The sequence below is a fragment of the Lissotriton vulgaris genome, unplaced genomic scaffold (genome assembly GCF_964263255.1).
Source record: "Lissotriton vulgaris unplaced genomic scaffold, aLisVul1.2 SCAFFOLD_481, whole genome shotgun sequence".
Taxonomy (NCBI): Eukaryota; Metazoa; Chordata; class Amphibia; order Caudata; family Salamandridae; genus Lissotriton; species Lissotriton vulgaris.
In genome coordinates, this window is record NW_028250356.1 from 264657 (window position 1) to 286143 (window position 21487).

Genomic DNA, 21487 nt, shown 5'->3' on the forward strand with positions numbered 1-21487 from the left:
TGGGACAACCTCTTAAAATGAGCTGCAACAGATAGAGGGCAGTGACCCTGAGGATTCGCCTGGTTGAGACGTGGGCGAATAGATGTAGCGAACCATTCTTTAGTGCTAACTGGCGTACCATGATATTCCATGGGTGTACGCAGACCACTTAAGAATGTGAATAAGCGTGGACACTACGCAAAGGGGACGTTGAGTAACACAGCAGCAAGGAAACATTACGCAAACATGCCAGAAGATGGAGAGTTTGGAGGGAATTTACTAAAGAATGAGGCCTGAACATGGCTTTAATTATATTTCAACGCTGTTTGGAAGCAGAGAAGGGATGTTTTTAAGACTGGCATCGTAGTTCGGAAACTTTGAATTCGTTTTTCCACAACTCCTAATTGAAGAAACCGAAGGGGAAGTTTCCAGAATGTGCATTAGTTTTCTGTGTGTACAGGGAACTCTTCTGAGGACTTCAGGTAGGTTTTATAGATACAAATAGGTTTTGTGAGGACAGCAGCTCATTTCTGTAGCAATTATTTCAAGATTCAAAGGAGTTTTCTGATGACTTACAGGGATTTAGGAAGATTTAAGAGCATTTCCTGATGATACAAGGGAGTTTTCAGAGGAATCAAAGGTATTTTCCGAGTACTTAAGAGTTTTGTTGAGGATACAAAGTGATTTGATGAGGATCTGAAAGTTTCCTAGCACTTTGTGTGAGCTCAGTAGTGGCATTTACACACTGCAGCAGTGAGACCTGCTCCTTACACACTGAGAGGAGAATAATAAACCAGCCTTACCTGCTTAGGGTGCTTCTGACATCCTGCAAAACAGAAAAACAAAGTGAAATCAGTTTCCAGAGAAGATGTTAAAGTTATGATAGTATTTGTAGGAGTGAAACACTCTATCTACGATTAGAAAACGTTGGCTGCGGTCACATGACAAAGCACATTCTGTGGCATCGCATGACCAAGCACAGAATGTGACATTCTGAATGTCGACAAATCACATAGCAGAAACTGATATTCTGAATGGGAACAGAACTCGCAATTGACTTTTTTTGCCTGCAGTTTGCCAGTGGAGTCAGCCGGGCCATATCAGTGTGAAGCGCAGCGCCTGGGGTAATTCGCCTGCCTGCCTCCCGCCGCCTAACTCCTTTGAGACCACGTAGTAGGGCCGCCGAGTGGAGCGTGGGTGGGCTGGAAAAAACTACACACCCCAGCAGCCCTAGCGGCTTTCTTCGTAAGCGTTTGGCGCCAGGAGGCGCTGAAATAGAGCGTCAACCCCCTCTCGCGGGACGCCGGGCAAAGGGCGGGCCGTCTGTGGCCGTCCGGGACCGGACGCGGCCGGGCTGGGCCCACCCTCTAACGCCGGATCATCATTCCTTTCTTCGTAATCGATCATTGCGCCTGGCACTGTAAGTCGATAGTACACTCGTTCTAATCCACACAAAGGTCGACCTGGAGTGTTGAGTCATTGTACGATTGCTACTTTTCTCACTATCATAATAATATTATTATTCAGGGACTACAGCATGTCATCAGATGAGTTGCATTCCTCTCTACCCTCGACTGTTGGGGTCAGTATATTGGGACCCTTAGATAAGTACTTCGCACGGGCAAAGAGGGATTTAGACAGAGAGATAGCGCTGGCAGAAAAGAGAGCTGAGCGCCGCCTCTCTATTGAACTTTTAAAACATAAACCTCTAGCCCCAGCAAGAATTGAGGTACCTCACCTTCTACCACCTAATAATACGACACCAGCGGGAGAGTCAGAAATAGATATATTTGATACTAATGTTATCCCCCTGATCTTCCAAGAAGGCCCACCTTATGCAACTAACAAGGAGTCTACAAATGCCATCGACACCATCGAGTCACTATCGGGGTCCGATTGTTTAATTGACTTGAACACTCCATCCTTGAAGGAGGGGGCACAAGGGGAGGCACAACCATTACTAACAGTTAGCCCACCTAAAGGGAAGGCACAAAAAAAGAGAGGTCATGAAGCATGCCACTCACCACCAAGAAAAAAAAGGAGGAATGCAGGGGGTAGAAAAAAGGTCTATAAACATAAATACATCACTACAAACAAAGAACCCCCCAGACAAAATCAACAAGGTCTCTGTGAAAGAGGCAGCAAGTAAGCAACAAGCTGATCTGAGTATGCCCCCAGAAGGCCAGACGCATAGAGGGCTTATCGAGGACATTGAATGCCTCCTTAAATCTTTTATGCTGCCACTTTTAGAAAGGGTCAAAAGGCTGGGAGAAACTATGGACTGTATCTTAGCAGCATAGACACTTAATGAAGCCCGCGAGGAAATAACTTAAAGGAAACCGGACACTCGGAGACACAACCTGCACAGAATAAATCGATCCAAACTAAGGATTACCCTAAAAGAACTCCCTCGCATAATGATAAACACCCGAGACCAGTGGACACACAAGCATCACAAAAAGGAAAAACTAAGACAATTCCCATGAATGCTCCTGTAGCTACAGAAGTGAGGAGAGCAAATGTACCACCACAGAACCGGCCCAAAACAAAGTATAAGGGAAATGTTGACTTACCTCCAGAGTCATTGAATTATGTCATTATTTTGACTGGGGTCCCCGTGGTACCAGTGGGTAGCATAGAGCCAGATACCAGTTTAAAAAATAAGGTTATTCACTGGCTGCGGATTAATAGACCGCTCCCACCACATTTAAATGGGGAAATAGTGTCTGTTAGACGATGTGACTGGGTAGGTGTGAGACCAAAAGATAGAGGGCGATGTGATTATAATAAACTTTAGGGATCACAGAGTAGTCACCCATATTTGTGACTGGTTTTCGGGAAGAAAGGAGGGCAGTGTATCCCCTCGTAACCTGAGTTATTTCTATCCCGAAGCACTGATGAAGCCCCGCGCTCATCCCCCAAAATGGGGTCACCCCAACTCCCACCCTTTTGGTAATCGTAAACAGCACCCCAGCCTAATAAGACAAAGTTTTAATAATTTGCCATTTCCCATTCCGCGTCAAAACCCCAATAGACCTGATTTTTTCTTTGATTACAACCATCACCCTATAAATCCGACTCAATATTGGAATGTCCCATTACACAACCTCTTTGAACCCCTCTCAGGGTTAGACCTAAATGACTGACTTGATAATTCTATGACTAATTCAAGCGGTAATCTGGGGGGGGGGGGGAGGATGAGGTTGTGCCCGAGAGACCCATATCTGGTCAGACGTTTCTCGGCAGCAGGTTTAATACAACTATAGCCAGCGAAGTAGGGACTAAACAAAATAGTAAAATAGGAGAGCATATTAGGGTCAAGGGAAATGTAAACACAACTAATGGGGTGACAATGAAGGATGATATGGGAAAGATGACTCCGTACATAATAACCAAAGGTAAAAACACACCTAAAATAAAAGACACAAGTATAAATGAACGCCAAGTAAGCCTAGTAACGTGGAATGTGTGCTGGATTGTTAATAAAGTCTCAGAAACACTGTGGGGGGAGTTCATTAACAACATAGACATACTATGTGTCCAGGAAACCTGGGTTTTTACGGAATTGCACATAGATGGCTTCAAGACTTTTCATGTCCCTGCAGTACCCTCCAGCCATGGTAGGCTCAAAGGGGGACTATGTGTATATGTGTCTAATCGTTTAAATACTAGTACCAGCTCAGGTAGATCAGCCTCACCATATTTCCAGTTGGTTACCATTCATTTAAACTGCAGCAATGTGCTAATAGTGGTAAACTTTTATAATAATATTGAGAATGCCCACTTCAGGGAAGAACTACTGAAAGTGACGTAAGAAATAAGGGAGGTAAAACCCATAAAAGGGATCTAATCTGGGTCTGGGTAGGTGACTTTAACGTAAACCTATGCACTAAGGAAATATGTGGTTTCCAGGAATACGGGGAGGGGGAATATGGGGATAGTAGCCACTTCCAACACAATATCAAAGGGGAAATTTTAAATGACATCATGGCCAAGTTTGATCTTGGGTTTGCAAATAGGCTGTGCTCCCCTAAGGTTAAGTTTACCCCCACTTTTATGGCTAGGGGTCTCCATTCAACTATTGATTTTATTATCTTGCCGAATATGTATGGCGGTCGGGTGGTAAACTTTGAGACCCTCGCCATTGGTCTGAGTGACCACTTACCGATAAAAATTCTTGTCAGTACACCGGGAACAAAAACACCCTCATTAACTGAGACTCTGGCATGGACGCAAAATCTAGCGGTAGCACGCCAAAATGGCATTGCCTTAAAATGGAGCATGGTAGACCCTGAAAAAATCCTACAGAAAATTTTGGAAGGTGCTCTCCCTTCATTCCTCGTATGCTTAGAGGACAACCCTACAAATGATGAAATCTTGGAGGCATTTAGCAATATCACTAGGAGCATACAGGGAGTCTTGACCAGGACTTGTTCAAGAAAAAACAATACACCTAAGGGCTGGTTCGACACCCAATGCACCAAGGCACATAAAGCCCTTAAAATGGCCTTAAATGAAACAATAAGGGACCATGCTATGATTAGAACATTTAGAAAGGCATATAATTCAGCAAGACATCAAAGAAAGAAGGCTATTAAGGAAAAAGCCTGGCAAGACTTAATGAAAGCTGCGGAGAGCAGAGATCCAAAGTTATTCTGGCAGGTAGTTAACGCACCATTTCTTAACAACAAAGTGTCAGCCAGAATGGAGATTGCTATTGACGAAAAGTCGTGGGTGGACTTTTTCTCGAATGTTTATTGTAACTCCCAAGACGAGCCTCAATTAGAGAGTAATTACTGCCCTATCCCAATAGAGTTTAATTTAGAGGAGGTGGTGACGGCTATAAATTCCACCCAGAATAATAAAGCCCCGGGACCAGATGGGATCCCAAGTGATCTCTACAAAATGAATACTGACCTCTGGGCACCAGTCTGTTTAAGAGTAATGGGGGCCTGCTGCTCAAAAGGTTTTGTTAAAACATGGGCAGAATCACTAATAATCCCAATACATAAAAAGGGTGATAGGGAAAGCCCATCCAATTACAGACCGATATCACTCCTAGATTCACTAGTGAAAATTGCAGGCAGAGTGGTTTTGACTAAATTACAGGATTGGGCAGAAGAAAAGAACATTCTAACGCCGGTACAATATGGATTTCGGCCATGGATGGGCACTGTGGAGCAAGTTTTAAATTTTGTCCGATTACAGGGGAAATATACTAGAGCAAAAGAGGGACGTTTTTACGCAATTTTCGTCGACCTTTCCTCGGCGTTTGATTGCGTAATACACAATAAGTTATGGGAAACACTAGAGGAGATGAAAGGGGACCCAGCTATTGTTCTCTTCTTGAGACAATTATATTCAAATGCTACCGCCAGAGTAAGGTTCGGGCTGGGGGGGGAATGCACTGGGTCTTTCCGCATACAGAAGGGGGTGAGGCAGGGCTGTGTGCTGGCCCCATTCCTTTTCTCACTATATACCAACAGCCCAGAGAGGGAATTGGGTGCCAGCAACATTGACTCTCCAAAGGTTGGAAGCAGGCAGATCATCTCCCTTTTGTATGCGGATGACGCCGTGTTAATGGCAAGAACGAAGGTCGGTGCCCAAAAAGCCTTAAATAAATACGTAGATTACATGGAGGAAAGGGGCCTCAAACTTAACGCTAAAAAGTCCTTTGTGATGGGATCTGGCAAAGGTGGAGCCAGATGCAACCAACTCAGTGTGGCTGGTCTTCAATTACAAGCTACAAAAACATTTCCATATCTAGGAGTCACAATCGAGGCAACAGGGGCATGGGGCCCCGAGGTGAAAAATAGATCTTTAGCCTTTAAACGCTCGGTTGCGGCTGTAAAGCATTTTGCAAGTAAATTGGGCAAAAAACAACCAGAAATCATGCTCAACATATATGTGGCTAAATGTAGAAGCATTGCTCTTTACAGAGCAGGGATATGGGGGTACCAGGATGTTTCAACGCTCCAAATTGTAGAAAACAATTTTTTTCGATACCTTCTGTCCCTTCCGAAAAGCATATCAGTCTACAATTGCCACATGGAACTAGGAATGGAATATCTGACAGACCTGATCAAACCCAGCCAATCTTGCTCTGGCGGAGAATTTGGGCGACGCCAGAATTGGGCCTAAATCGTGAAGTAATTAACGACGTTATGGCCCTTGACAATGTAAACTGTATCAAATGGCTTGAGTATGTGAGGAAAGTTTTAAAAGGACACTGAAAGGCCAGAATGGTACTACAAACCCAAACTAAATGGGAAAATACCAAAGAAAGCCCTAAAAAAACTATGTATGGAGCATTTCAACATTCTAAGGCTTGGGAGTGAAGTCAGCAAAAAAACTGTGCTCGAACACCAGTCGTTGCTGACTACCTATAAAATACAACCATACTTAACCATCGTGACTCTGGGGTTTGAACGCTTTGTCCTGACCAGATTCAGGTTCAACATTTTTCACCACTTAGTTTCATACCCGGCTAAAAATGACTGGAATAGAACTCTGGCTCCCTGCCCATGCGACAATCCATCCACCCAGACCACCTTCCATCTAGTACTGTTATGCAAATTGTATAAGAAAGAGCGTGCTAGATGGCTAAAACAATACCTGAGAGGTGGGGCTTGGCGGCAATGTAGGCCAGCTTATCTGAATTTGCAACAACTAGGAAACCCCCTGTGCATAAGGACTATGACGATGTTCTTAAAAAGTGTTTTTAAACGACGGAACTCATTATGAATTAATGATCATTCGATTAATCACTCCAATTGATTTAATACTTTTTTAACCTATATAGTATGTATACTTGTAAAGATATATCTTTTTGTATGAATTGCTTTTATGATTTTTAATAGGTGAAAATCGAATAAAGTTTAAAATTGAAATTGAAATTGAATGGTAATGCCACAGCACGGTGTCATTCTGAATGGAGTCACAAAACACAGCACATTCTGATATTCTGAATGGAGTCACTTGACACATTGTTATGTTATGTTATAAAATTTATAGAGCGCTCAGCTGCCGCAGCAAAGTGGCGTCCCGGCGCTATAATGGACAAAATAACACAACCAGAAGAGGGAAATAGCCAGAATCAAGATTAGGGTAATGGAAACAGAAAAGTCTTGATAGCTCTTCAGAAAGACAATATGTCAGATATGGCACGGATGTCAACAGGTAGTGTGTTCCAGAGACTCGCTGCCAGAACGCCAAAGGAGCGACCTCCCACTCTGGCCTTCCTGAAGCGAGGAACACAGGCCAGAAATTGACCTGTTGAGCGTAGTACTCTAGAAGGGGTGTAGTAGGTAATTGCCTGTGCCAGAATAGGAGGTGAAGAGGACTTTAGGATCTTAAAGGTCAGGCACAGAGCTTTGAACTTGATCCTCTGTCCGACAGGCAACCAATGAAGATCGTGGATGGAGCGACTGACGGAGCAGAATTTGGGCAATCCTACTAGCATTCTGGCGGCTGCATTTTGCACACGCTGAAGGCGTGTTAATTCAGCTTGGTTAACGCCCAAAAGAAGCGAACTGGCGTAATCCAACTTAGAGAGTACTGTAGCTTGGACAATGAGTTGTCTAGTTGGGGCATCGAAAAATTTAAAAATAGGTCTGAGGGGGGGTGTGGCCGAGACAGCGATGTGAACAGTCCTGTCTCGTGTGAGCTCTGTCGCCCCGTTGCTTACTTGAGCCTGTTTTGGCGGATTCCGGGGGGTTTCTGTCCCTGGGGACCCTCCAACCACTGCTGACACTGCCGGTGATCTCTTCTGGTGGCACTTCACGGCTGGGCAGGTTCGTGCTGTCAGCGACTGGAGCTCCGGACCTGCCGCGATCGGCTCCCTGGCCGCCATCTTGATCGGGGGCCTGCTGCCGAGACGTCCTGGCTGGCTCCTGCGGAGGGGGCCTGTGCGGCGGACTGAGTGCGGCGTCGGGACTTCCCTGACCCCGCCTGCGGCCATACCCCCCTAGCGGACCAGCCTGCTGCCGCTCTACAGGCCGAGGAGTCTGGAGCTGGAGCCGGGCTGCCCCCGGCCGGCTCCCTGGCCGCCATCTTGATCGAGGGCCTGCTGCTGAGACGTCCTGGCTGGCTCCTGCAGAGGGGACCTGTGCGGCGGACTGTGGGCGGCATCGGAGTTTCCCTGACCTCGCCTGCGGCCATACCCCCCTAGCGGACCTGCCTGCTGCCGCCCTAAACGCCGAGGTGACTGGAGCTGGAGCCGGGCTGCCCCCGGCGGAGGACGCAGCAGCTGCCTGGCCGCCGCACCCACGAGAGGCCCCGGCTTTTGGCGGGAACGACAGGCCCGGGCTGCAGAGATTGGCGGAGGCCCCCTGATTGTGAGGTCCACCAGCGGTTCCACCGACGCGGGACACACCGGTGAGCGCCGGCGCGCCGCCCCCCCTCCCCCTGTCTCTTCCTGGAGGGGCCCGGCGTTAGCGAGGCTCAGGTGCGGGTCTACCCGCCGCGTTCCTCCCCTGGCTGACTTCCGGCGCCTCTGGAGGTGGAGGGCCGGCTCCCCAGCGCAGACAGCCTCCGCTTGCGTGCCCCCAGTTTCCATGTTGGCGGGCTGAAGGGCTGATCGGAGCCCATGTGTGAGTGAAGCCGGACCTCGGAGGATTCAGGAGCTGCAGAATCCGCCCCAACCCGACCCCTCCCTGAGGCCCTGCTGAGCCCAGTGATCTCTTGCCGGGGCAGCCCCCTGCCTGACTTACGGAGACCCCGGGGGGCCCCCGTCATCTTCTGGCACACGACCGGCCGCCCCTGCCTTGGGCCTGCTGTTGCTGGGACACCCAAGGGGACCCTCTTAGGCGCTCACAGGCCACCTGGACATCGTGCTGAGTACAGGCCCCTCATCAGGCGAGAGCGGGTGGTCGCATCCCGCCTTAAGCTATCGGGGGCCTTCCGCCTGTGGGCCCCGAACCCTGAGACATTTGTTGCGGACGGCTCCTTTCCTGCACGCTGCTCCACCTGCCTGGTTGACCCCCGCTTCAGCAGCACTCCAGCGCTCTGGCCCTCAGCTGTCTGACCTGACCCTGCTTCGGGCTCGTGGAGCCTACATCCCTTATCGCCACCTTCTACCACGTGGCCTTGCCCCCTGAGCGTCTACCTTGGGCTACTCGGCCACTGGAGCGCCGACGCAGCCTCCTACAGACTCTACTCTGACGAGGGAAGAGGGCTACGCGCATCGGCTGCCCCTATCCTCCACAGTCCCCCGACGCCCTACGTGGACCATGACCCGCGGCAAGGGGAATAAACCGGACCCCCCACCAACGACGACAAGGGGAACATCAGTGGCCTCCATGTGGGGCAAGACGGGCTCGCCATCCTCTTCGGGGGGCCCCGCGTCGGCAGGGGGGAATCTCCCGCCACCGACCGACTCTCCGCCGGTAACTCAGGCCTTCATGTCCTCCTTCATGGCCGATCTGAAGACGGAAATTGGGTCCCTCAGGACGGAGGTCCATACATGCGTCAAAGAACTACGCAGGGAAGTCACCGACCTTGGCGACCGGGTCGACGGCCTGGAAAAGACGGTCGACTCCCGCACCGAGGACCTAGAGCAGATCTGGCAGAGAGTGGCGACCCTTGAAGAGCAACATATCCAGCTCCAGATCAAGCAGGAAGACCTGGAAAACAGGGGGCGCCGCAACAACCTCCGCATCCGGGGTGTGCCACTCGGGGAAGAGGGGACTGACACCATGACCTACGTGGCCCTCCTCCTACAAGCGGTGTGGGGTGAGGAGGACGCCCCCCCCCCGCGCCTCGACCGCGCGCACCGAGTCTTTGGAGCGGGAGGTAAAGCGGGCCTCCTGCCCGACATCGTCACCAGGCTCCATTATTTCACCGAGAAGGAGGCCATCTTGAAGGCGGCTAGGGATAATCCGGACCTGCGGTATGAGGGCCACAAGATCCAGATTTTCCAGGACTTGGCCCCCACCACACTCCATAGAAGGAAGGTCTTCCGTCCGGTCACCGAGAGACTCCGGTCCCTCAACATCTCCTACCAGTGGGGCCATCCTTTTGCGCTCATCTTTCGATGGGAGGGCAAGCGTAGGGCCCTCAGGTCCTATCGTGAAGCGGCGCAACTGCTAGGCATGCCGGAATCCCCGGACCACAGCCCGGCTCGCCCTCCCCTCTCGGAGAAGGCACCTCCACATCCCGAATGGTCCGTTGTACGTAAACGCCGACGGTCCCCCCCGGTGGACGCACTCTCTACCTCGCAGGCCAAACAGGACATCATAGCGCACATCCGTTCTCTTGAGGGCGACCGCGAGGAGCAGACCTCCCAGCCCATCGCCCCTGGTTCTGAAGATGGAGACCACCCCTCGACCCCGGAAGACAGCTAAACCACTGCAACGGCGACCCAGACTGCCCTGAACACGCACTTGCCCCCTAAACACTCTGGTCTGTTCTCGTGCACTATGGTGATTTCCCCCCGTTGTTCCTGGGGGTAGGGTCCCCCCTATCTCACTAGTGGAGGACGAATGGACTGGACGACGCCCCTCACCTCTGCCAGGCCACGAGCCGCACCGCTGAGCCCCGGCATAGGCTATGTACGCCCCACGGCTCGACACACCCCCGGACTACCTTGGGCAGCGGGGTGCACGGACTCTGAGACGACTCAACTTTATTCCATCTACCCGTATCTTTGCCCCCTCCCTCTGTCCTGTAGGAAGTGACATTCCTGAGTTCATCCAAGCCCTCGGGTAGAGGATGTCCGGTACCTGGGACAGTGTGTATTGGCCCAATTGGCCTGTTTTGGTTCTGCTTCTTCTCTGCGTGCTCTCTCTTTTTTCTCTCTTTCCTTCTCCTACTTCTCTATCACACTGCCCTTTCTTACTATTCTCCCCCTGCGCTTGCGGAGGGGTGGCGTGGTGGGTCCTGTGGGGGTTGGCGCGCCGGGGGCTGGACGAGGTGGCTGCTGCCCTCTCTGCGGGAGGGTCTGATATGCTGGGTCATGCGCGACTTCACTCCCCCCTAGTGCTATGATGGCGAACACTCCTGCGCCCCTGAAGGTCCTCTCCCTCAACGTCAAAGGGCTCAATTCCCTCAATAAGCGGAAGCAAATATGGCGCTACCTCCTACACCACTCCCCTGACATTATCCTCCTCCAGGAGACGCACCTTCTTAGCGGGGACACCAAACGCATGGCACACCCTAGATACCCCACACAATTCTGGGCATCCTCTGACACCAAGACAGCGGGGGTGGCAATTCTCTGCAGGGCTGGTGTGAGAAGTTGGCCCGATATGCAACGTTCGCTATTCTAGCGACCGCTATGTATCATTCCAACGACCCTTATGGTGTTTGGTTGTAAGTCAACCTATAGACCAGCTATCCTAGTAGCGTGGATACGAGCAGTCTAAGGCTAAAGACTCGAGAGGGCGCGTTAAGCCAGCTGTTTACCACACATGTATCCCTTGAACACCCAGTGAAAGGACACCACACAAGTGTTATGAAAATAAACAGTATATTTATTAAGATTCACAACAGCCCTGTACTCTTTATGAGGACAGGGTACTAAGCACAAACCAAATCTCTTTAGTAAAATACTTCAAGTGCACAGTTTAAAGACAAGTGTCCGGGGACACGGAAAGGTTAAGGCAAGTCGGAAGCGAGGGACTCGGGACCCTAGAGTAAGGAGGCTATGCAGGCACCGAAATGCCGAGTTACCTAGCCACGAGGGCTGCGGCTGCAAGTCTTACAGGCGTCGGGGTCTTCGCTGACGAGCCAGGAGCCGGAAGAAAAGGAGTTGCTGGCCGGCGACCAGTGGTGTATAGTTCGTAGAGATCCAAGCCTGGATCGGAGATTGATGAAACCTGAAAGCAGAGGGGACCAAGTTCGTACTACTAGCCAGTAGTCAGAGGGTACCAGGAAGGCACCAGTTGGCCGTCACCTCGACCAGGTGAGTGGGCGACGCTAGGCTCTGCAGTCTCACGGACCAGGAGGCGTTGTCGGCGACCACGGTGGAGGTGCGAGCTGTCCCACGACGGATGTCGCTGTCGGCGTCTTGAGTGGACCAGGAGGGTCCGGGGTGCTTCTCAAAGAGATGGAAGCAAGGGCCAGTCTGGAGCAACCAGACCGGCAGTGTTGATTCTCGGATGTCGTCACAGAAGGACACAAGCCAGCGGCTAGTGACCAGACAACGTGCTGAGCAGCGAGCAGAAGGGCCCCACGCAGATCGTGGAGATGCTGGGAGACTGCACTTCGGTGCTGGAGCGGCTCAGGGTCGGGGCTTCTCGGACCCCAGAGCACTCACCAGAGAGTTACCTCGATGGTCGTGCTGGTTTTTAAGAGCGTGCAGGTTCTGATGATGGCCGGTCCCTCGAGGTCTCGTCGCACCCACAGATCACAGCTGAGCTGATGACGTGGGTAGAGGTCAGAGGTGCCAGGGAAGCCGGTTCTCGTCGAGCTGGGCCGTCGGATTCCTTGAGGAAGGACTTACAGCAAACCGCAGAGTTCTTAGATGGTGCCCGCTGATGCAGGGTGACTACTCCTTAGCCACAAGGGAGAAATCTTGAGAAGAGTCTTGAAGTCCTTTCGTAGAAAGTATTCTTGATTCAAAGATGATCTAATTTGGAAGGGTCCCCGCTCCGGCCTTTATCCTAAAGAAAGGGGTGGGTACATGACTAGGTCCTGCCCTAAGGGTGGGACCAGGAAGGGGGGTAGTTACACCCCTCTCCCCTGCCGGACTTTCCCCAGGCCAGGGCTGTCGCCCCTGGAACTGGTTCTGACCGGCAGATGCGTAGTGAGCACCGGGGTGCCACTCCGCAGTCACCTTCTCGCAAAAGCCCTACCTACCCAGAATACACAAACCCTGTCTGGGACGGTGCGAACACCGCCCTCGACAGGAAACCCTTTGTCCAAGTGCTCCTCGCTGGAAGGACTCCCAGCAGCAGGAGGTCAGACTCGTGTCTGTGGTGGCAGCATCCATTTTGTGGAGCTGAGGCTTTCGTTAACTTTAACCGGGGTTCACAGTTACGTACATGTCGTGTCCCTCTAGAAGGGCAGAATGCTAACCTCGTCGCCAGGGTTGGTGAGAGGGCAGCATCCCGATTCGTATGACACCTTACTCGACATGTCTTGATAACGCGACACCGAAGTTACCGTTATGGTACGCGTTATCATGGAACAGCCATTGGGTCTTGATTCCGCAAGCTGCAACCGGGCTCGGCTCGGGCCAGAGCTTAGTTAACACGAGCCCATGCACTCTGCCTTCAGGATTGTCAAGGCCTGCCATAGGAGTGACTGATAGGAACTCGGGTGTCCATTGGAGGGTTAGATATAGGGCTACTATATCTAAAGCAAAGGGTGATTACACGACTTCGCCCCAGCTGTCATGCAGCCAGTTGTGTCAAATTTAGGAGGCCAGCCAGGGGTGGCATAATACATGCTGCAGCCCCTGGCGGCCCTGGGTACACCTATGCCCTGCGTTACGGGGTCTGATAAGGTGGCCCAGTACCAATTGGTAAATGCACCTAGGGTACATCTCGTAATTTAGAAAGAGAACAGCCAGGCTGTGGGTCTGATTGGCAGGCCCACAGCCAGAGAAAGTCGTAAACCAGTGAAACAAAAGCAAAAAATCTGGGTGATCATGGGATTGCAGACCCTACTCTCCTACATGACCCCCCCCCCAAACGTCGGAACAACTAGCTAACCTTGACCAGGTGAGTCTTCTTGTTCTAAGTGGAAGTATCTGGAGAGCCCATCGGCATTGCCATGATCAGTACCAGGTCTATGTTCCACTGTAAAGTCCATCCCCTGTAGGGAAATGGACCACCTTAGCAGTTTGGGGTTTTCACCCTTCATCTGATTTAGCCACAAGAGGGGCTTATGGTCGGTCTGAATCTTGAAGTGAGTGCCAAACAAGTATGGCCTCAGCTTCTTCAGGGCCCAAACCACAGCAAAGGCCTCCCTCTCAATAGCTGACCAATTCTTCTCTCTAGGGGTCAGCCTTCTGCTTATAAAAGCAATGGGCTGGTCTTGACCATCAAAATTCAGTTGAGAAAGAACAGCTCCCACACCCAACTCAGAAGCATCTGTTTGGACAATGAATGGTTTGGAGTAGTCCGGACTCTTGAGGATAGGCGCCGTGCACATGGCCTGCTTTAGGTCATCGAATGCTTTTTGACAGCTCGCTGTCCACTGAACCTTTTTTGGCATTTTCTTACTTGTCAGTTCATTTAATGGTGTCACGATGGAACCATAGTTCCTGACAAACTTCCGGTAGTAACCAGTCAGGCCCAAGAAAGCTCGAACCTGAGTCTGGGTGGTTGGAGGAGCCCAGTCCCTGATTGACTGTATCTTGCTCTCCAGTGGCTGAACCTGACCTCCACCGACAAGGTGGCCCAGGTATACAACCTGTGTCTGCCCTATCTGGCACTTGGTGGCCTTGATAGTGAGACCTGCTGCTTGCAGCGCCTCCAATGTCTTCCGCAGGTGGACCAGGTGATCCTCCCAGGTGGAGCTAAAGACAGCAATATCGTCAAGATACGCCGCACAGAAGTCATCCAGCCCAGTAAGGACGTGATTCACCAACCGTTGGAAGGTGGCAGGTGCATTTTTCAGACCAAAGGGCATCACCACGAACTGATAATGCCCACCAGGGGTTGAAAATGCGGTTTTAGGCTTGGCGTCCTCAGCTAACCTGATTTGCCAATACCCAGCTGTCAGGTCAAACGTACTTAAGTAGTTGGCCGAAGCCAGCCTATCAATAAGCTCGTCTGCCCTCGGTATTGGGTGGGCGTCAGTCTTAGTGACTGCATTGAGACCCCTGTAGTCTACGCAGAACCTCATCTCTCTCTTACCACCCTGGGTGTGAGGTTTCGGCACTAGAACTACGGGACTAGCCCAAGGGCTATCCGAGGGTTCAATGACTCCCAGCTCCAACATTTTCTGCACTTCACTCTTGATGCAGTCTCTAACGTGATCAGGCTGCCTGTAGATTTTACTCTTTACGGGCAAGCTGTCACCAGTGTCGACCTCATGGGTGCACCAATCGGTCTGACTGGGTGTCAGAGAGAACAGATGTCGGAACGACTGAAGAACCTGTTTACAGTCGCTCTGTTGATGTTCGGAGAGGCTGCCACAAAAGACAACACCATCTACCGAGCCATCGTCAGGATTCTGAGAGAGCAGGTCGGGGAGAGGGTCACTCTCCTCTTCCTGTCCCTCATCTAGGGCCATGAGCAAACTCATGTCCTTCCTGTCGACATATGCTTTTAGCCTGTTGACATGAAGCACCCTGTGGGGGCTCCGGGGAGTTCCCAGGTCGACCAGGTAGGTGACCTCTCCCTTTTTCTCCAGGATGGTGTGGGGTCCGGACCATTTGTCCTTGAGTGCTGCTGGGGCCACTGGCTCCAACACCCACACCTTCTGTCCGGGCTGGTAAACAGTCAAGACAGCCTTTTGGTCATGCCAAGCTTTTTGGAGTTCTTGGCTGGCCTTAAGGTTTTCGGATGCCTTCTCCATGTATTCAGCCATCCGCGAGCGGAGGCCGAGCACATAGTCCACTATGTTGGCTGCAGGCTTTTTGAGAGGTCTCTCCCATCCTTCCTTCACCAAACACAGGGGTCCTCTTACAGGATGCCCGTACAAAAGTTCAAAAGGGCTGTAGCCAACCCCCTTCTGTGGGACTTCTCTGTAGGCGAACAAGAGGCAGGGGATCAGGACGTCCCATCTACGCCGAAGCTTTTCCGGTAGTCCATGAATCATCCCTTTTAGGGTCCTGTTGAATCTCTCAACAAGCCCATTGCATTGTGGATGATAGGGTGTAGTGAACTTGTAGTTGACACCACATTCCTTCCACATAGCAGTTAAGTAGCTCGACATAAAGTTTGCACCTCTGTCGGAGACGACCTCCTTAGGGAAGCCCACTCTGGAGAATACTCCAACTAGGGCTCTTGCCACAACAGGTGCTGTAGTGGTCCTAAGGGGAATAGCTTCAGGATACCTGGTGGCATGATCCACTACCACCAGTATAAACTTGTGCCCTGATGCTGTCGGTGGTTCCATGGGGCCGACTATGTCGATCCCCACCCGTTCAAAGGGCACCCCCACCACAGGCATTGGTATAAGGGGGGCCTTTGTCGTGCCACCTGACTTACCACTGGCTTGGCAAGTGACACAGGAGCGGCAAAACTCCTTGGTATCTTCGTTCATGTGAGGCCAGTGAAAGTGCGAGACAAGCCTGTCCCACGTTTTCGTCTGGCCTAAGTGACCTGCTAAGGGAATCTCGTGGGCCAAGGTAAGTAGGAAACCACGCTGAGACAAGGGGACGACCAGCCTCCTGGTCATGCCAGGCTTGGGGTCTCTTGACTCAGTGTACAGGAGTCCATCTTCCCAGTATACCTTGTGGGTACCTGTGGCGTTCCCAGCAGCCTCAGCAGCAGCCTGCTGTCTGAGGGGTTCAAGAGAAGGGCAGTCTAACTGGTCCTTCCCCAGATCTTGCCTTGAGGGTCCCCCTGAGCCCAAGAATTCAACTTGATCAAGTTCGAACTCTCTCGGCTCAGTTTCCCTCAATTCCTGTAGGTCAGCCTCCTCTGAGACTTGATCCTCGACCTGGGGCAAGGGGGAAGGCGCAGCCTTAACCCTACTGCTCTTTTTCTTGGGAGGTGTCTGGTCCGTTGTTCCAGGATCCAGCACCTGTTCAGTGGGGCATTTCCTGACCTGTGACCTAGTCACAGCGAACACATGTGCTGGCAAACCTAACATTTCCATGTGAGTCCGGTGCTCCACTTCTGACCATTGTGACGACTCCAAATCATTGCCCAACAAACAATTCACTGGGAGGTCTGGACTAACTACAACCTTCTTTTGGCCAGTTACCCCTCCCCAGGAGAAAGCTACAATTGCCATACTGTGATTGGTAGTGACATTGCTTGCATTGGTCACCAGGAATTCTGTACCTGGCATGATCTGTCCAGGGTCCACAAAGTTAGGCGTCACCATGGTGACGCTGGCACAAGTGTCCCTATAGGCCTGAGCCATCTTTCCATTTACAAAAGGCGTCTGTCTGTATTTGCCCAAAGTATTGGGGCTTACGTCAGGGGACACGTCCGCGTCCCCCGTACTGACAAGGACAGCCTGAGTGAGTGTGCCAACTAGGTTGTCACGCCCCTCAGAACCCAGGGTTAACCCTACTAAACCCTTGGGAGGTGCACTACCACTGCTGACTGTACTAGGGGGCACAGGTGCCTTAGGGGCTGCAGTGGCAGGAGTCTGCCCTCCTCCTTTCTTGGTGCACTCACTAAACCAGTGAGATTTACTTTTACAGTACTGGCACCATCGTTTGGATTGGCCTTCTTTCTTCTTTTGGGGAGCCTGACCCCCACCCTCTTTGGGTTGTTGGGGACCTGTCGAAGACTTCTGGTCATTTTGTTCCCCCTTAGAATCTTTACCCTTCTGGTCTGCTTTCTTCTGACCACCTTGATTCTGGCCCTGGTTCTGTTTAACTCTTGTACGAACCCATTTGTCTGCCTTCTGCCCCAATTCTTGAGGAGAGGTCAGATCCGAGTCGACAAGGTGCTGATGCAACAACTGGTTCTGACAATTGTTTAAAATTTGTTCTCTCATCATCAAATTATACAATCCTTTGTAATCAGTAACCTTACTGCCCAGCAACCAGCCCTCAAAAGCCTTAGTGGCACAATTGACAAAATCAGACCAATCTTGAGACTGCGTTTTCTGGGTATCCCTGAACAGCACCCTGTACTGCTCAGTGGTTAGGCTGAACCCTTCAACGAGTGTATTCTTCAAGACTTGGTAATTGTTAGCGTCCTCCACCCTTGTGGTGAGGAGCTTGTCTCTTCCTTTACCTTCAAAGGAGAGCCACAAGATAGCCGCCCACTGACTCTGGGGAACGCCTTGCACAGTGCAGGCCCTCTCCAAAGCAGTAATCCATTTGTGGATGTCGTCCCCTTGTTTAAAGGGGGGCACTATCTTCCCAAGGTGTTTCGTATCGAAACTCTTTTCCCTATTACTAGGTACATTGCTGCCACCAGTGGGAACTGCCCCACTTAACTGTTGCTCTCTAGCAAAAGCAAGCTTTTCCTTGGCCAGGGCAAGTTCTTCCCTTTCGATCCGCAGATTAGCTGCCCTTTCCTTCGCTTCGTACACTCTCCTCTGAGGGGACGTCATCCCTCTTTGAGAAGAGTTGTGAGAGCCATTGGTTCGAAGGGATCTGTTAGAGCCTCTTGATAGAGACCTAACTCGTCCATTCCCAATGTTAAGCGCACCTGACAGTAGCGCCGGGGGTCCCCCAGTACCACTATCATGTCTGCTTAAGTTGGACCGTGTCAGTCTGACGACTTCTACCTGTCCCTTATCTGCCTCGTCCCCAGAGAGATCCTCATCCTCATCCTCCTCCACATCCTCGTTCTCGGTTGCGAGGTGAATGAGGTCAGGATCGTCCCGGGTTCCCTCGAGGGGAGGCATGCCTCCTTCTGGATTAGAAGGGCTAAGAAGCTTCTCAGCCTTTCTGGCATCATAAGTCTCTAGGAGACCAATCAGAAAGGAGGTGGTGGGGTTAGCCCCTTGCTTAATCTTCCTAGAGGTACATACTTGTCGTAACTCATGGAAGTTAAGCGCAGTATATCTTGACGGGATGACCTGTGGAGGGTCAACTGACACCAGGGGAGACTCAGTGTTTCCTCCTGTGACCGACATACTGCTTCTAGTGTGGTGTAAGTGATGCACCTACCTACACTATGTGTTTACCTACTTTTCCCTTGCTAAGAGTTGTAGCCAAGGTGTGCTAAGCCTTGAGGAGCTACAACAGCTGGTTCAGTAGAACTCAGAGTATTCTAAGCTTTAGTTATATGTACTAACAGTACTTGTGCGATCTTTCAACAAGATATTCTTAGGATACGTGTGGTAAAACAACAGCAAGCTCAAATCCCAACCGCTGCTCACCAATGTGAGAAGTTGGCCCGATATGCAACGTTCGCTATTCTAGCGACCGCTATGTATCGTTCCAACGACCCTTATGGTGTTTGGTTGTAAGTCAACCTATAGACCAGCTATCCTAGTAGCGTGGATACGAGCAGTCTAAGGCTAAAGACTCGAGAGGGCGCGTTAAGCCAGCTGTTTACCACACATGTATCCCTTGAACACCCAGTGAAAGGACACCACACAAGTGTTATGAAAATAAACAGTATATTTATTAAGATTCACAACAGCCCTGTACTCTTTATGAGGACAGGGTACTAAGCACAAACCAAATCTCTTTAGTAAAATACTTCAAGTGCACAGTTTAAAGACAAGTGTCCGGGGACACGGAAAGGTTAAGGCAAGTCGGAAGCGAGGGACTCGGGACCCTAGAGTAAGGAGGCTATGCAGGCACCGAAATGCCGAGTTACCTAGCCACGAGGGCTGCGGCTGCAAGTCTTACAGGCGTCGGGGTCTTCGCTGACGAGCCAGGAGCCGGAAGAAAAGGAGTTGCTGGCCGGCGACCAGTGGTGTATAGTTCGTAGAGATCCAAGCCTGGATCGGAGATTGATGAAACCTGAAAGCAGAGGGGACCAAGTTCGTACTACTAGCCAGTAGTCAGAGGGTACCAGGAAGGCACCAGTTGGCCGTCACCTCGACCAGGTGAGTGGGCGACGCTAGGCTCTGCAGTCTCACGGACCAGGAGGCGTTGTCGGCGACCACGGTGGAGGTGCGAGCTGTCCCACGACGGATGTCGCTGTCGGCGTCTTGAGTGGACCAGGAGGGTCCGGGGTGCTTCTCAAAGAGATGGAAGCAAGGGCCAGTCTGGAGCAACCAGACCGGCAGTGTTGATTCTCGGATGTCGTCACAGAAGGACACAAGCCAGCGGCTAGTGACCAGACAACGTGCTGAGCAGCGAGCAGAAGGGCCCCACGCAGATCGTGGAGATGCTGGGAGACTGCACTTCGGTGCTGGAGCGGCTCAGGGTCGGGGCTTCTCGGACCCCAGAGCACTCACCAGAGAGTTACCTCGATGGTCGTGCTGGTTTTTAAGAGCGTGCAGGTTCTGATGATGGCCGGTCCCTCGAGGTCTCGTCGCACCCACAGATCACAGCTGAGCTGATGACGTGGGTAGAGGTCAGAGGTGCCAGGGAAGCCGGTTCTCGTCGAGCTGGGCCGTCGGATTCCTTGAGGAAGGACTTACAGCAAACCGCAGAGTTCTTAGATGGTGCCCGCTGATGCAGGGTGACTACTCCTTAGCCACAAGGGAGAAATCTTGAGAAGAGTCTTGAAGTCCTTTCGTAGAAAGTATTCTTGATTCAAAGATGATCTAATTTGGAAGGGTCCCCGCTCCGGCCTTTATCCTAAAGAAAGGGGTGGGTACATGACTAGGTCCTGCCCTAAGGGTGGGACCAGGAAGGGGGGTAGTTACACCCCTCTCCCCTGCCGGACTTTCCCCAGGCCAGGGCTGTCGCCCCTGGAACTGGTTCTGACCGGCAGATGCGTAGTGAGCACCGGGGTGCCACTCCGCAGTCACCTTCTCGCAAAAGCCCTACCTACCCAGAATACACAAACCCTGTCTGGGACGGTGCGAACACCGCCCTCGACAGGAAACCCTTTGTCCAAGTGCTCCTCGCTGGAAGGACTCCCAGCAGCAGGAGGTCAGACTCGTGTCTGTGGTGGCAGCATCCATTTTGTGGAGCTGAGGCTTTCGTTAACTTTAACCGGGGTTCACAGTTACGTACATGTCGTGTCCCTCTAGAAGGGCGGAATGCTAACCTCGTCGCCAGGGTTGGTGAGAGGGCAGCATCCCGATTCGTATGACACCTTACTCGACATGTCTTGATAACGCGACACCGAAGTTACCGTTATGGTACGCGTTATCATGGAACAGCCATTGGGTCTTGATTCCGCAAGCTGCAACCGGGCTCGGCTCGGGCCAGAGCTTAGTTCACACGAGCCCATGCACTCTGCCTTCAGGATTGTCAAGGCCTGCCATAGGAGTGACTGATAGGAACTCGGGTGTCCATTGGAGGGTTAGATATAGGGCTACTATATCTAAAGCAAAGGGTGATTACACGACTTCGCCCCAGCTGTCATGCAGCCAGTTGTGTCAAATTTAGGAGGCCAGCCAGGGGTGGCATAATACATGCTGCAGCCCCTGGCGGCCCTGGGTACACCTATGCCCTGCGTTACGGGGTCTGATAAGGTGGCCCAGTACCAATTGGTAAATGCACCTAGGGTACATCTCGTAATTTAGAAAGAGAACAGCCAGTTTGTGGGTCTGATTGGCAGGCCCACAGCCAGAGAAAGTCGTAAACCAGTGAAACAAAAGCAAAAAATCTGGGTGATCATGGGATTGCAGACCCTACTCTCCTACAGCTGGCATTAGGCGGGGTCCCGTGAAACCCTTCAGGAGCGCTGACGGGCGGTTCCTCCGGGCCACGATACAGATGGGCTCTGCACGGTTCACTCTAGGCTGCGTGTATGCGCCCAACCAGTCGCAGGACAAATACCTCCAGGCGCTTTTGCGGGATCAGTTCCCCTCGAGCGACGCAAACGTGACCCTGGGCGGAGATTTCAAT

The 21487-nt window shown here is 51.6% G+C and overlaps 1 protein-coding gene across 1 annotated transcript in view; it reads right to left on the minus strand.

Annotated features, from left to right (window-relative positions):
- Positions 1–21487, minus strand: part of LOC147663284 (E3 ubiquitin-protein ligase TRIM39-like) — a 185604-nt gene that overhangs the window by 42800 nt on the left and 121317 nt on the right. Inside the window, exon 4 of the mRNA XM_086950557.1 lies at positions 783–805. Within this exon, the coding sequence (XP_086806683.1) occupies positions 783–805 (23 nt within the window). The remainder of the gene's footprint in view (positions 1–782; positions 806–21487) is intronic.